Genomic DNA, 14,661 nt, shown 5'->3' with positions numbered 1-14,661 from the left:
TGGTTAATAATGTGCCCCAGACACCAGCTGCTGAGAGGCAGAGCCAGGATTTGCACAAAGTGGCTTCTTGACCAAACAGCCCCGTGGGGACCAGCCAGCCTTGCCCTATGGGGGTTCCTCGTGGGAATGCCAGAGCAGAGCCCTGCAGCTCACTCCTGGGAACTACTGAATGCTCAGGCATCTTCTGCAGGTGACACGCCACTCCATTCTCCCTGGTCTATTGTCATCTGACTTTGAAGGAAATTCAGCACCCCTGCACTCCTTGACTTCTCCTCAGTGCAGGAAATGTTTTCCATAACTTCTTAGCACAGGGCCATGGCACTGCATATCGATACTATTTTAGATGTGTTTAAGAGATGATTCTGGAAGGTCAGAGTGTCCATCTAAGCCAAGGGAGGCCAATAAGCCATTGTATTATAGAGCTCATGTTTCCAATTTGGACAATCTGGGTTTGAAGCCTGGACTGGCCTCTCTGCAGCTGCGAGACCTTTGTCTTTTTGCTTCGATGTGCTCTCTTCTCTCTCTCTTTCTCCCCCTTTGAACACCCACATTCATTCTCACTCTGTTGCTTTCCCAACTTTCTCATAAAATGGGGATAATTTTCCATTCTAGCTGTTGCTGCCATAACTGCAGTTCCTGAGGTCTTACACCACCCACTTCTCTCCCAAGTCTCAGTCCTAAATGAAAGTTCCACTTAAATACAATCTCTGCCTGTGTGGGGTCCAGGCCTGAAGTGCCTGTGTGCTCCCTGGGCCTGGCACAGAGCCCCCACAAAGCAAGGAGCTCCCCAGACACACAGTGTTGAGACAGATCGTCTGTGCACCACCAAGAGGGAGCAATGAGACTGTGTGCGCATCTGCACAGATGGAGATGGCTTTCCGTGGGGTTACAACGCTGGAGGGCTCTCTGGGGCTCTGGAGCCAGGCCGACCTGGATGCAAAGCCCTGTTTCACCAGCTCTATGTGCCTAATGGGGCTTGGGTAATAATGGGTGGAAACTTGCTCTGCACATACTGCCCAAGGCTGGCAACCATCGCTTTTAATTTATACTCCATTAAGAGAGATAGAAGCAATCAATGGATCAGTGAGAAAGTACACAAGACAGGTGGCTGGATGGAGGGAGAAATAGAAGGGATGCAGAGGGGACAACATTTACTGTTGTTTTGGAAGTTGAACAGACTTTGCCTAATGCTGGCTTGAGACAGGTAGAGATTCCTTTTCCCATGAAAAAATCAGCTATCAGAGATGGGCTACCTGGAAACTGGGAGACATCGCTGAGCAGAGGGGAAGCCAAATTGAGGTTCCTTTAAGTGGAGTGGTGGTGGAAGGGGGTTGCAGTGTTGAACATCTACTCTTTGCACTCTATATAAATTCATTCATTCTTAGGTTTGCTTTTTTGACCCCACTGAGAGCCCCATCTACAGATGGGAAAGCTATGGTTTAGAGAAGGTAAACAGTGCACCCAAGGTCACACAGCCAGGCATGCAGTGTACTCTGAAGCCCTTTTCTCCACATCAGAGCTCCTCGCTGGGCACTAGGGAGGAACAGGAACAGTGAGTGAGTTTCTAAACCAAGCTGCATGCTGACCCTCTCTGACAGCTGGGAGATAGTCATCTACATTTCTCGCACCTCTGTCCTCTCTGGTTCATTTCTTTCCTCAGTTTGGTCATCATAGGACATCCTGGGCCACTCCTCAGGGTTACACTCATGCTGTGGAGGGACAGGCTGTCTGTCTGCTCCTGCACCCAGGGCTCTCCACGTGGAGGTGCCAGCAGAAGTTGGGTGCCCATTTGTCACTGAGATCAGTGTCTCATATGCACTGGCTGGTCTGACCCCAACTGCGGGGGTGGGGCTTCGCAGCCTCCAAATCTGCCCTGGAGTTATTTGGCAGCCAGAGGATCCCAGGATGCTCACCCCTCATTACCCGGACATGCCTGCCAGCTGAGGGTGTGCTGAACATTGACGTCTGTCATTCTGACCTTGGGCTGGTAATGGCGGGACGGGCTGGAGGCAAGGCACGTGTGCCAGGAGCAATCTCTCTGCTTGGCTGAGCTCACCAAGAAAGAAAACGATAGTCATCTCTTTCACTGGTGGTGATGGCTGTTTTTGTCACAGGCATCTCTACCTTAGGGGCAGTGAGACCCATTTGCTATGTAACTGTGCATCAGAACATTAGGAAGAATATATCGCCCTGGCTTCCCAGACTCTCTGCAAAATTGTCTCTTGTCCGTGATGCTCAGAAAACATACCCAGAAGGTCCGAGGAGGACAGGGCAGGGAGAAGAGATGGAGTAGGATGCCCGACATGGGCACCTCATCAGCCCAAGAGGTTCTTCTCATGTGCAGCTCTCTTGCTATCAGCCCCCAGCTCAGAAGTCTGCTATGGTTCCCCATGCCCTTTTGCACCAAGTTCTAACTCCATTCCTGAGTTTCGACGGGTCTACAACATCTAGCCCCACCCATCCCTCTCCAGACTTGCCACTGCTGAACACAATATGCCTCTAAAGACCTCCAAACCCTCTTTCCCCTATGAGATTGTCATCTCTCTCCTCTTCAAATCCCAAGCTTTATTCCAAAAGTCTGCCTGATTTGCACCTCTATCTTTCACTGGCTCAGACTATGCCACAGGATAGCATCTTTCTTCAAGTCTGACACAGTATTAATTTTTCCAGTTATTTCTAAAGCTTGCATAATGTTCTTTGTTGAACATTTTCTATACACACATAGATGCATATATGCATCTAAAGAAACCCAAAACCAATAAAAATAAAATTACAAAAAAAAAAAAAAACAAAAAAACAGGTTAGGCAAACATAAATCATGATGAAGTACAGTAAAGAGCTAATTTTTATTATTCCTCTTAAATGCATGAATAATCTTGGTACAAATCACATCTTTATTTTAAAAAATATGATATACTCAATGCAAACCTCAAAGGGCACTTTGGAGAGAAGCCAGGCTATAGGTTTATATTCTTCCCATTTTCAAATAAAATGCAAAAGAAAAAAAAAAAACTAGTAATCATTTTAATGAGCCTTTAAATAAAATTTTGGCTAGAGCACACTGCAGTAATTTATACAGGGGACCACATGCATATATTTGCTGAGAAAGGGACTTTGTGACTAAAGAGTGAATTTCCAAGAATCACTCTCGATTCCTTTCCTTTAAGTGATTAGCTTGAATTGAACCACACTTCACATCCACCCCATCGCTGAGTCACACTTGCAAAGGCAAATGGAAACCTGTAAACCAGTGTCTTTCCCCTCATTGATTCACCTCTCTTTTGATTTCATCTTTCCTTTATTCTGATTTCTCAGTCCCTGAAGTTAGCCACTTTCATTCTTGGGGTTCTACTTTCTGGTTCTTTTTCTGAACATACCGAGAAAAGAAAGGTTTGGAGTTGGAATCAGTTATAAATGAAGACAGTTTGGTCCAAGTTCCGTTCTCCTCCTCTTTTCACTCCTTCCTTTCACACATTTTCCCCTAAACTCATCTCCTGAAACACTGCTCTAGCCTCTCAGTAACTGTTAATTTATGAAGCAAGAAAAACGAGCTGGTTGTGAATTAACAAGAGTGGGACCATTTCTCTCCATCAGCAGAATAATCAATCTCTCTCAGTCAGGCAGCAGATTTGGTTTTAAAAGACAGGGAAGATGATTGGAAAAAACACAGGTGGTGGTGTGCCTCCTGAACAGGGCAGGATGTGAGGCTTTCAAAAAACCCAGGTTCTGGGGTCTGCTTCCTCCCTACAGGAAGCCAGGAAGCAGGCAGCCTCGCAGTGGAGGTCCAAGAGCCCTATGGCTGGCTCACAGGGCGCCTGGATTCCAGGGTGTGGTCCTGGGGGCAGCTTCTTCTCAGGGGTCCTTTTCTGTAGTTGGTTTCCTCCAAAACAATACTACTTTTCTCATTTTACTCTAATTATGGTCCTAGGAGGAGGGGACAAGTAAACAGTCTTTATCCCCACTTTACAGCTTAAGAAACAGAGGCTCAGCAATTTAAGTGACTTGGTCAAAGTTCCCCAGCTACTGCAGAGAGAGGCCTAAACCAGAAATCCGATCTGTTTTTTTCCTGACACTCTGCCCTGAAGGACCCAGTCTGATTTCTCTGATAACTGTTTGCCTTGGGCATACTTTTCAACCATTCTGTGCTTCCAACATGCTAGAGGCAGCCTGGATTCCAGACCCTTGATTTCTCATTCAGGTTCATTTGAGACAGAATTCCAGCTGAGATATCCCTCAGGCTTTGAGACCAGAGACGTGAGAAGCTATAGATATTTGGATGAAGCCTATAGTTTGTAACACACACTGACTGAGATGGGTAGGAAGTACATATTCCCAACTGCTCCCCACCTGCACCCACCGTGGAACCCAGTCAGGGTTCTCCATCAGATCTATGCGCTCTAGCTGTCAAGAGCTCCCGGGCTTGGCAGAGAACATGGCTCTGCTGCAAATGACTTCATGACCTTGGGCAAGTCCCCAAGTGGTCTCTTCTGTTTAGTGACAGCCTTCCTAGACAGTCTCTGAGGGCCCTTTTATCCCTGATACACAGTGAGTCTAAGAATTAAGCATGAGTAAAAGTGAGTTACTGAGCACATTAGACCAAGGTAAGTGACCATCAGCAATCAAATCTGAGTAGGTCACTGACCTCTTGGTGTCAAACTTTCATTGTTTGTAAATGGACTAATGATAGTACCAACATCATACAGTTGCTGGTGAAGTATTAAATGGGTTAATTTATATGAAGCATTTAGAATAATTTTGGCACATAGTGAAACTTCTCAAAAGCTGCTGGCTGGTATTTCACCTTCTTATCATCATTGTCGTCAACATCATTATTGCCATTTTATTACTATCATAAACACTTGTTACTTTTGTTTTTTAAGTTATTACTGTTGTTAAATTTTTATTTTATTTTGAAGTATAATTGATTTGCAATGTGTTTTTAGTTTGAGGTGTGTAGCAAAGTGATTCAGTTATATATATATCCATTCTTTTTTAGACTCTTTGGAAACAGAAACAAATATTAGCTCTAAGAAGGATTTCTCTTATTTGCTTTTTAAATATAGCTTATTATGCTTCTTCTTCTGAAGGAAGAAAGCAGGGTCAACAGAGATGAAATGCCTGGTTGAGACTGCAGGAAGTAGGTGGCTATGATGGAAGAAGTATGCCACAGAAGAGCTCTTCCCTTGCCTGCTATTTTGATATGCGGTGTCCTCACCCCTGGGTTGCCAGAACAGATGCAAACAGCTTCTCCAGCTCCCTTTCCTGCTGGAGGAGGGCTGTGCATGCCTAGCTGAGAAAGTGATGCTCATGGGAATTGCATCAGCTCATGCTGATGGGGCTCCTCAACTGTGCCATGGAAGATGCTGCCGTTTTGAGTTCCACCAGCAGAGACAGTTGTTGCAGGGAATCAGCCACCTTCCGAACAAGGAACTCTGCAGAAGACCTGACCTGAATGACAGGGCTTAGCTGGCCAATGAAGAGAAAGTGTTAGCCACTCAGTCGTGTCTGACTTTTTGCAAGCCCACAGACGATAGCCCACCATGCTCCTCTGTCCATGGAACTCTTCAGGCAAGAATACAGGAGTGGGTAGCCATTCCCTTCTCTAGGGCATCTTCCTGAATACATGGCCATAAATCCAAGAGTTATGGGGATCACACCTTCCAAGGACTACCCACCTGACTGCCACCAAACCCAAAGTCCACAGATCATCACATATCACCGTGTAGCCCTCTGAGAGGCACAGTCCAAATGGTGGCCAGCCAGGCCATCTAAGCAGGAAGGAACCTCAAATAGTTTAGGACCCACCCTAGCCACTATACAAATAAGGAAATGGATGCTCTGCGAGGAAGCTCACTTATTCAAGAACACTCAGTAACCCAAGTGGAGAACCAGAACCATAAAGAAGATGTCTGCCTCCTCCACCTGTCTTAATGGTCTTACCCTTACCTGATATAAAAGGTCCCTCCGCACTGCAGAACCTACTATGTGAGTCCTTTGAGTCAAAGGGAGTGCTCTGTGAGCATTGCTCAGCTTAATTTCTCTCTCACACAGATCATAAAAGCAGCACCGCAGGGCCCCAGTAAGAGCAGCTTCTATGTGTCATCCTTATCCTGTTGCCCCAAGGACCACACTAAATACCAGCTTTTTATCTGAAGACTTACTACTCAGAATATGACACATGAGGCCAATTGGGTCCAAGGGATTCAAGCAAATTTGGGACAGCCTGCCAGGTCCCACACGCTGAACTCCACATCCTAGCCTATCTAAAACATTTCAAAATAAATAAATTTATAAGAAAATAGGCAGAGAAAAATCTCTTAAGGAAATCAGGAAACAGGGACAATGACAGTGTGGCTGCTCTGAGCCTTTCTCCTCACATGAGGACAGTCACCAGGAGCCTAGATGACCACGGCAGTCCCCACCTGGCCCACACCTCTCACGGGCACTATCTGTCTGGTCCTTGTCTGCATTCACATTTGAGACTCTAGGTCTATGCATGCAGCTGTTTTCTGTGTGCATCCTGTCTGGCTGAGTAGACTCCATATTTCTGAAAGCAGGAACCTCCCATCCAAAACACTTTGCTCAGAGCAAGACACTTAACAGATGGTTTAATAGCCTAAAATTATCCTTCTTTTTTTTTTTTTTGCATTCTTCTTTTGCTTTGCTTTCGTGTAAGAGATTTTAATATCTGTGAATTGATATTCTAAGGTATTCACAGATACCTTAGAACTGATTTTCCCTGACCCTCCAGCAATCTTAGGAGACATGGTCAGGGAAGGCAGCGGGTGCAAGATTTTAAGATTCTGTGTTTTGTTTAGAGGTTTTCCATTGTGTCAAAGAGAGCTCAGGGTTATGCTGCTGTATTGAGAGGCTGACATGGAAATAACCAACATCTGATCAGACACACAATGCCTCTTAACAGCTTGACAGAGACGGCCGGCTCATCAGAGAAATCTGAGTGGTGATTCCCACTGTATTTCTGCAGGGTAGCCTGGAAGTAATTATCCTTCTCACTGGTAAATCAATTAGGAAAGGAAGATCTAACACTCCTCTCCTCCTCCAAGAAACTGATAATCCTCTAACAGTAATGGGCAGAAAGCTCCAGGCAACAGAGTGACTACGCATCCAGGAATGAAAGCAACCTGGTCTTTGTATCTGTGGCATGGGCAGCCAAGCTGAAGCAGGTCAGAGTAGAGAGCATGGCCTGTGTGGTCAGACAGAGGTGAGCAGGGATCCTGAACCCCCTCTTACCAACTACTTTAGAGAAAGCAAATGGCTCATCTGCCTGAGCCTCAGTTTCTTCACCTGCCAAAGGGGAATAAAACTACCAGGGCTCAGGGGATTAAGAGAGAAACTAAAAACTGAATGTAGAAATGAGCTTAGCCCAGTGCCCAGAACTTATTAGGAGCTCAGTGTTAAAAAGTCCTCATTCTCTTCTGATATCAGTGCTTACTGTCTTCCCACACCACCCCCCCGCTCACTCCATCCCCACACACAGGCACACACACCTCTACCCTGCAGCAATTTGATCACACTCCCTGGCAGTCAGGACTTTCTGTGCTCTATGTCATTTCCAAAACACTGTTTCCAAATCTGCAGGTGGCAGCCGCTTTCGAGCCAGAGCAATTAGGCCATAACCCACCTGCATTTCTCCATTCACTCAAAGATTTGTTCTTAAATAGACACCCATGATAGCTAAGCCCCTCTCTTGTTGAGGCACAAAGACTTTAGCCTGTTTTACGAAGCACAGTGCCGGTAAATGCAGGCTTTTAACCTTGACATGTGTCATTCTGCATGGGTCTGTGGACAGAGTCAGCTGACAGTAATGAGTTCCAGGAACCCAGGGATGTTTATCTCCTACAAAGCGAAGGGTAGGCTGTGAGCTGGAGCTCAGATGCCACCAGAACAGAGGGCTCCTCCAGAGGCAAGCCTCAGACACACGCATCAGAAACTAATGCACTGGTCCTCAAGCTCAAAGTGCCAGGCTCAGACATCACCCAGGAAATGATCAGAGAAAGGAAAACAGCAAGAAATGCAGAATCACATCAAATACAACTAGTGCAGATCAATGCCATTAAAACAGTGCTGATGCCACCACAGGATGGCCTAGAACAACTTCAACTCAAGTAGCTCCCAGCATTTCACATCTATACTCTATTTAGGTACAACTAGTCCAAATTGCAGAAGGCAATGGCACCCCACTCCAGTACTCTTGCCTGGAAAATCCCATGGACAGAGGAGCCTGTGGGCTGTAGTCCATGGGGTCGCTAAGAGTTGGACACGACAGAGCGACTTCACTTTCACTTTTTACTTTCATGCGTTGGAGAAGGAAATGGCAACCCACTCCAGTGTTCTTGCCTGGAGAATCCCAGGGACGGGGGAGCCTGGTGGGCTGACGTCTATGGGGTCGCACAGAGTCGGCCACGACTGAAGCGACTCAGCAGCAGCAGTAGCACTCCAAATTGCAGCTTCCTTAAGGGAGTATTTTTCCTTGGTGGCTCAGACAGTAAAACATCTGCCTACAATGTGGGAGACCTGGGTTCGATCCCTGGGTTGGGAAGATCCCCTCAAGAAGGAAATAGCAACCCACTCCAGTACTCTTGCCTGGAAAATCCCATGGGCGGAGGAGCCTGGTGGGCTGTAGTCCATGGGGTCCCAAAGAGTTGGACACGACTGAGAAACTTCACTTTCACTTTTCACTTTCATGCATTGGAGAAGGAAATGCCAACCCACTCCAGTGTTCTTGCCTGGAGAATCCCAGGGACGGGGGAGCCTGGTGGGCTGCCGTTGATGGGATCGCACAGAGTTGGACACGACTGAGGCGACTTAGCAGCAGCAGCAGCATTGCCAGATGCTTCCTAATTCGTCCCCCAAATAAACCTTTATTTATAAATAAACCTGGGTAGACTCTTGAAGACTCACCATTTACAAGTGTAACAAGCGTGGTGTGATTTACAGAGAGGCTCTTTCCTTATCTTGCCTGCTTTCTAAAGTGGTTGGGAGGACTGGCAATTTATACAGATAACAATCCTAAAAAGAATCTGAGCATAGTAGATGCTCAATTAATGCTAACTAAGATTAATACTAGTAGGAGACTCTACACACATCAACATTTCTACTTTCAACCTAATAGCTTATTAGCTTTCTACACTGAGAAATTTTATGTTGTCAAAAAAGTATTAAGACATCAACAATTAGCTTTGGGAACAACTATATAAATGTGAGCACACTTTACTGTCTTGCTAAGGGTGACAGAACTCTGATGCACTCACAGCCTCCAGGGAAAGCACTAGCCATCTGTTACAAAAGTAACTCATTAGGTGAAAAGTCACTACTTCAACAAGATTAACTGAAAAATCTGCTAGAGACTACTGCCATTAGCTGCTTGATGAACATCGGGAGCTACAGATAATTTGAATGCTGAGAGAATCAAAAGAATCTTGCTTAATTGAGACAGATGAGAATTCAGATGACCACTGGTTTAAACTCTGAGATACATGTAAGACAGGACCTTTTTAAAAAGTTGTATTACAAGGTCATAATGACCCACACATCACTACACCAGTAAAGAAGCATACAAGGGTATTTTATTTATATCTATCGTTTTTCCTGAGTGGCTTGAGAAGTATAGGTCTAGTAAACTTAAACATTCTGGTTAAGAGAAAGTCACCACTTGGAATATCTGTGCATTGCCAACATCTTGAGGCTCAGGATACAATCAAAAACACTGGACAATAAAATGAAACAGAATTTAGTTTCATCCCTCCTTGAATGATTCAGAAAGCACTTCAGGATCACTCAGTCTCCTTATGAAGTCAATTTCTATGGCTAGTTCCAAAATAAATAAACCAGCAAATCCATGGCACTAGCCTATTTTTTGTCTCTTCCTGATCTGAGTGCAGAAAATATCTGCACTTTTAGCTTTCTGGGTGGCAGTGCCTCTTACATGAGATTTAACTGCATTTTTGGTGGTGTTTCTCTGAAAACACAGGCAAAATGGCCTTTTGGAAAGAGTTTGGGAGTTTCTTATGAAGTTAAAACATATGCACGTGTGTGCATGCTTAGTCAGTCATGTCTGACTCTGTGCAAACATGTAGACTATAGCCCACCAGGCTCCTCTGTCCATGGCATTCTCCAGGCAAGAATACTGGAGAGGGTTGCCATGCCCTTCTCCAGGGGATCTTCCTGACCCAGGGATCGAACCCTCATCTCTTATGTCTCCTGCATTGGCAGGCAGGCAGGTTCTTAACCACTAGCACCACCTGGGAAGCCTATAATTGGCTTAACGTTTGTTAACTGGGCAATAATTCCTCTGAGAAATTGCTCCAGAGAGCCCATGGTCTGAACATCATCTCTGGGATGGGGAAATGGAGGTGCCTTCTGCACCAGTGGGCATCAAAGCCTAGCTTTACGTTCTTTCTAACCCTCAGCATTTGTCTTATCCTCTCTTTGTCTCCCACACGACTGACCACCTATAGGTTATACTAGTTAAGAAGAGACAAACTAGGAGTAGAGAAAAACGGCAGAAGACTGAAAGATATGTTATGAGTAGGAGTCTAATGGAAAACATATGTGACAGATGACTACCAGAATGGATGCAAACAGGCATGACTCTTCATATGCCCCTTGGGAAAATCCTTAGAAAAGACAGCTGATCTATCATCTCCATGAAGATATGATTACTTTTGTTGTGGTCCAGTCATAGGTGAGAGATCATTGCTGAAGGACATCTGCCATGTGTCAAACACCTACTTCTTTCTTCTCCCAGAGTGCAGACACTCCTTGTGATTTCACTTGACCCCAAGTCACTGTGTGGGTGGGAGGAGCTTTATGTTGAGAGTCAAAAACAAACTATCCATCCTGCCGTTGACTATCTGAGCGACATGGGAAGGACATTTGTCCTCCGTTGCACTCAGCTTCCTTCTTAATAAAAGGATAAGGCAGAGTGGAGATGGATCATGGCTGACTTGATTCAGTCAAGTTTAATCATGTGTCCATATCATGGACATGGCACTGAGCTTAAATTCCAGATCATGAAGCAAGCTGCCTCAAGCTCCCAGGTCCGGACTAAACCATCAATTTTAGAGCCTGGCGCTATGACCATATGGAAGGAAAAGGAGCAAAACGTGGTCTGAAGCCAGAAAACCTGGACTGAGCATCAGGAGCCCTCGGCTCTTACTCTGGCTCCTTTTTTAAACCTGGCTTTGGGGACTTTTCTGGCATCAGTTTCTCATCTGGAAATTGAGACTATTGTTATACATGAAAGATTCTTAACCAAGACTCCATGGACATCCTGGGTCAAGAGATGGGATTAAGGATATTCATTAACATCCAAAAATTCTTAGAAAAATTTTGTGGAGGGGGGTATGTGTCTAAGAGGAGATCTAGAGCTTTAAACATATTTGCTGAGGAGCTGCAGTTCAAAAACCATCAATAACCACTTGTTCAGATGAAATCTATGATCCTTCCCAGGTCTAACATTCAATAATTCAAACAACAATATTGAAAAATGGAAAAATGACAACTCTTTGGGATTAAAAAAGAGAAACTACTCAGCTAAAACCAGGAACAAGCATGTACACAGTCATCCTGATTATCAGGTTTTTGGCACCTGGCTGGTGCCCACGCCTGCCCATTCCCAGGTGTGGGCACCCCTGGAGCTGCTGGATCTTTGGGCAACAGCCACCAATGCTGAGCCAGGAGTGAGTCACCAATTCTGCTTTGCCCTTCACTGGGAATAGCCAGGTGGGAGTGAGGAGAAGGGTTGGCTCTGGGTTATGATGCTAAGGGTTTGAGTCCAAGTCACTCTGCTTTGAGTAGCACTGGCAATCATTGTTCTCAGTCACAGCTTGGACTCTGCCAGGTTGGAATCAGAAATCAGGGACACCTGAACAACGGGTTTAAGATCACCCCTGCACCTACCTCACTAAAGAAAAGGTTTGCAAAACCACTGGGGAGTAAAAATCAGATGACAAGGGGAGAGCTGGGCAGTGCAATGCCATTTTCAGTCCTTTCAGTTCAGTTCAGTTCAGTTCAGTCGCTCAGTCGTGTCCGACTCTTTGCAACCCAATGAATTGCAGCACGCCAGGCTTCCCTGTTCATTCACCAACTCCCGGAGTTCACCCAGACTCATGTCCATCAAGTCAGTGATGCCATCCAGCCATCTCATCCTCTGTTGTCCCCTTCTCCTCCTGCCCCCAATCCCTCCCAGCATCAGAGTCTTTTCCAATGAGTCAACTCTTCGCATGAGGTGGCCAAACTACTGGAGTTTCAGCTTTAGCATCATTCCTTCCAAAGAAATCCCAGGGCTGATCTCCTTCAGAATGGACTGGTTGGATCTCCTTGCAGTCCAAGGGACTCTCAAGAGTCTTCTCCAACACCACAGTTCAAAAGCATCAATTCTTCGGCACTCAGCCTTCTTCACAGTCCAACTCTCATATCCATACATGACCACAGGAAAAACCATAGCCTTGACTAGACGAACCTTTGTTGGCAAAGTAATGTCTCTGCTTTTGAATATGCTATCTAGGTTGATCATAACTTTCCTTCTAAGGAGTAAGCGTCTTTTAATTTCATGGCTGCAGTCACCATCTGCAGTGATTTTGGAGCCCAAAAAAATAAAGTCTGACACTGTTTCCACTGTTTCCCCATCTATTTCCCATGAAGTGATGGGATGTTGTGTCCAACTCTTTGTGACCCCATGAATCACAGTACACCAGGCCTCCCTGTTAATCACCAACTCCCAGAGTTTACCCAAACTCATGTCCATTGAGTCGGTGATGCTATCCAGCCATCTCATCCTCTGTCGTCTCCTTCTCCTCCTGCCCCCAATCTTTCCCAGCATCACGGCTTTTCCAATGAGTCAACTCTTCGCACAAGGTGGCCAAAGTATTGGAGTTTTAGCTTCGGTATCTGTCCTTCCAATGAACACCCAGGACTGATCTCCTTTAGGATGGACTAGTTGGATCTCCTTGCATTCCAAGGGACTCTCAAGAGTCTTCTCCAACACCACAATTCAAAAGCATCAATTCTTTGGCGCTCAGCTTTCTTCACAGTCCAACTCTCACATCCATACATGACCACTGGAAATACCATGGCCTTGACTAGATGGACCTTTGTTGGCAAATTAGAAACCCTGAAATGGCCTTTCGTATCTGTGGGGTATCTACTGGGGCCAGGCCTGCCTAAGTTTCTGAATAGGAAGGAGTGCCTCCCTCGCTTGGGAAATATCACATCTCCCCACAGCCAATAGATCATACAGCACTTATTTTCTATAATCATCCATCATTCTGTGGAACCCAGGCCCCCTTCTTCCAAGAGGTCTCTGTGAGCAAAGTCTGACCTTATACAATTTCACCCAGGAGATTTTTCCCGACCCAGGTATAGAACCCACATCTCTTACATGTCTCCTGCATTGTCAGGTGGGTTCTTTACCACTGCAACACCTGGGAAACCCAGAGTCAAGCCAACCCATTCTCAAATCCCAGATTTGTTAATCACCATACTATCTGTTACTGTCTGGCTTTAAGGTAGAAAGTTACTTAAACTCTCTGAGCTTCAGTTTCTTCCTCTGTAAAATGGGGATAGTAATCATTTGTACCCTAGAGATTCACTGTGAGGACACATGAGATAAAGTGTGTAAAGCACACAGCACAAGCCCTCCGTGGCACAGAGAAGCTCCTAAAATAGTTACATCATTTTACCATTGTTGTGGTTGTTATTACTGTCACTACTATCTCAAGGCACTTGTTTGAGTTACAGTGTCCATGGTGCTCTTGACATATAAAATAGACGTTCTGCAAGTGACTCCATGGCTACTGTCTTTTTCTGAACTCTTGGCCTTTGGCTTCCCTGCCACTCCACAGGGAGTGCTCAGGACCCAATGATCCCCCTTCTCACCTTCCTTTTGTTGGTGGGGTTGACATAGAGGTAACTGAGGACAGTCTTCAAACCCACTTTGTCATTCAGCTTTTCATAGGTGGTGCCATAATCTGTTGATCTGCAGGTAAAAGAGGAAGAAAGAAAGGAAAAGATTGTTTTACCAAATGGGGGATTGTGTTTCCAGGGGAGCCCAGCTCTACCCCAACCTGCATCTTTGTTCCCAAATTACATGAGTGCTTAGAAAGTGTTCCTCTGAGATAAAAGGCCCCATTAATTTTAGAACAGCAATTAGACTAATGCATCTGCTTACTACCTAAGCTTGCTCCCCTTTGTTCCCGGACTTTCTCAGAGACCTACTTTCCTGCCCTTTGTGAAGTGGTGCGGTGACAGGAGCTGTGGAGGTAGGCTGCCTCCGGTGCTCAGCCCTCTATCCTCCCAGAGCTCTGTGGGGAGAGGCCTGAGTCCCTGCTGGGGGAGCAACAGGGAGAAAGGCCAGACCTTCTGAGGTACAACCACCTTCACGCCCCTCTACTGAGCCTGAAACCAGGAGACCCTCAGAGGGGCAGGAAGTGTTGCATCCAGGAGCCTCACGGGATCCAACAGCCAAACCCGGCCACACGCAGCAGAGTCCGATGCTTCCTTCCCACAGGAGCAATGGTGCATCAGGGGAAGAGCCAGCAACACTGAGCGGCTACCATTCGTTCTCCATGCCAATTTCCTGTGGCTACCTGTTCCTCCTTTGGGTGCTCTGACTAAGACCACGAGCCAGGGCTCTGAGAA

The 14,661-nt window shown here is 45.8% G+C and overlaps 1 protein-coding gene across 3 annotated transcripts in view; it reads right to left on the bottom strand.

The window, feature by feature from the left end:
• SORCS3 (sortilin related VPS10 domain containing receptor 3) overlaps positions 1-14,661 on the bottom strand; it is a 632,833-nt gene that overhangs the window by 338,327 nt on the left and 279,845 nt on the right. For all 3 annotated transcript variants that reach the window (XM_070780798.1, XM_070780799.1, XM_019953194.2), the window contains exon 3: positions 13,900-13,999. In XM_070780798.1, the coding sequence (XP_070636899.1) occupies positions 13,900-13,999 (100 nt within the window). The remainder of the gene's footprint in view (positions 1-13,899; positions 14,000-14,661) is intronic.

Source organism: Bos indicus, chromosome 26 (assembly GCF_029378745.1).
Source record: "Bos indicus isolate NIAB-ARS_2022 breed Sahiwal x Tharparkar chromosome 26, NIAB-ARS_B.indTharparkar_mat_pri_1.0, whole genome shotgun sequence".
Classification (NCBI taxonomy): Eukaryota; Metazoa; Chordata; class Mammalia; order Artiodactyla; family Bovidae; genus Bos; species Bos indicus.
Note: the sequence above shows the minus strand (reverse complement) of the source record. Positions and strands in the feature narration are given on the sequence as shown.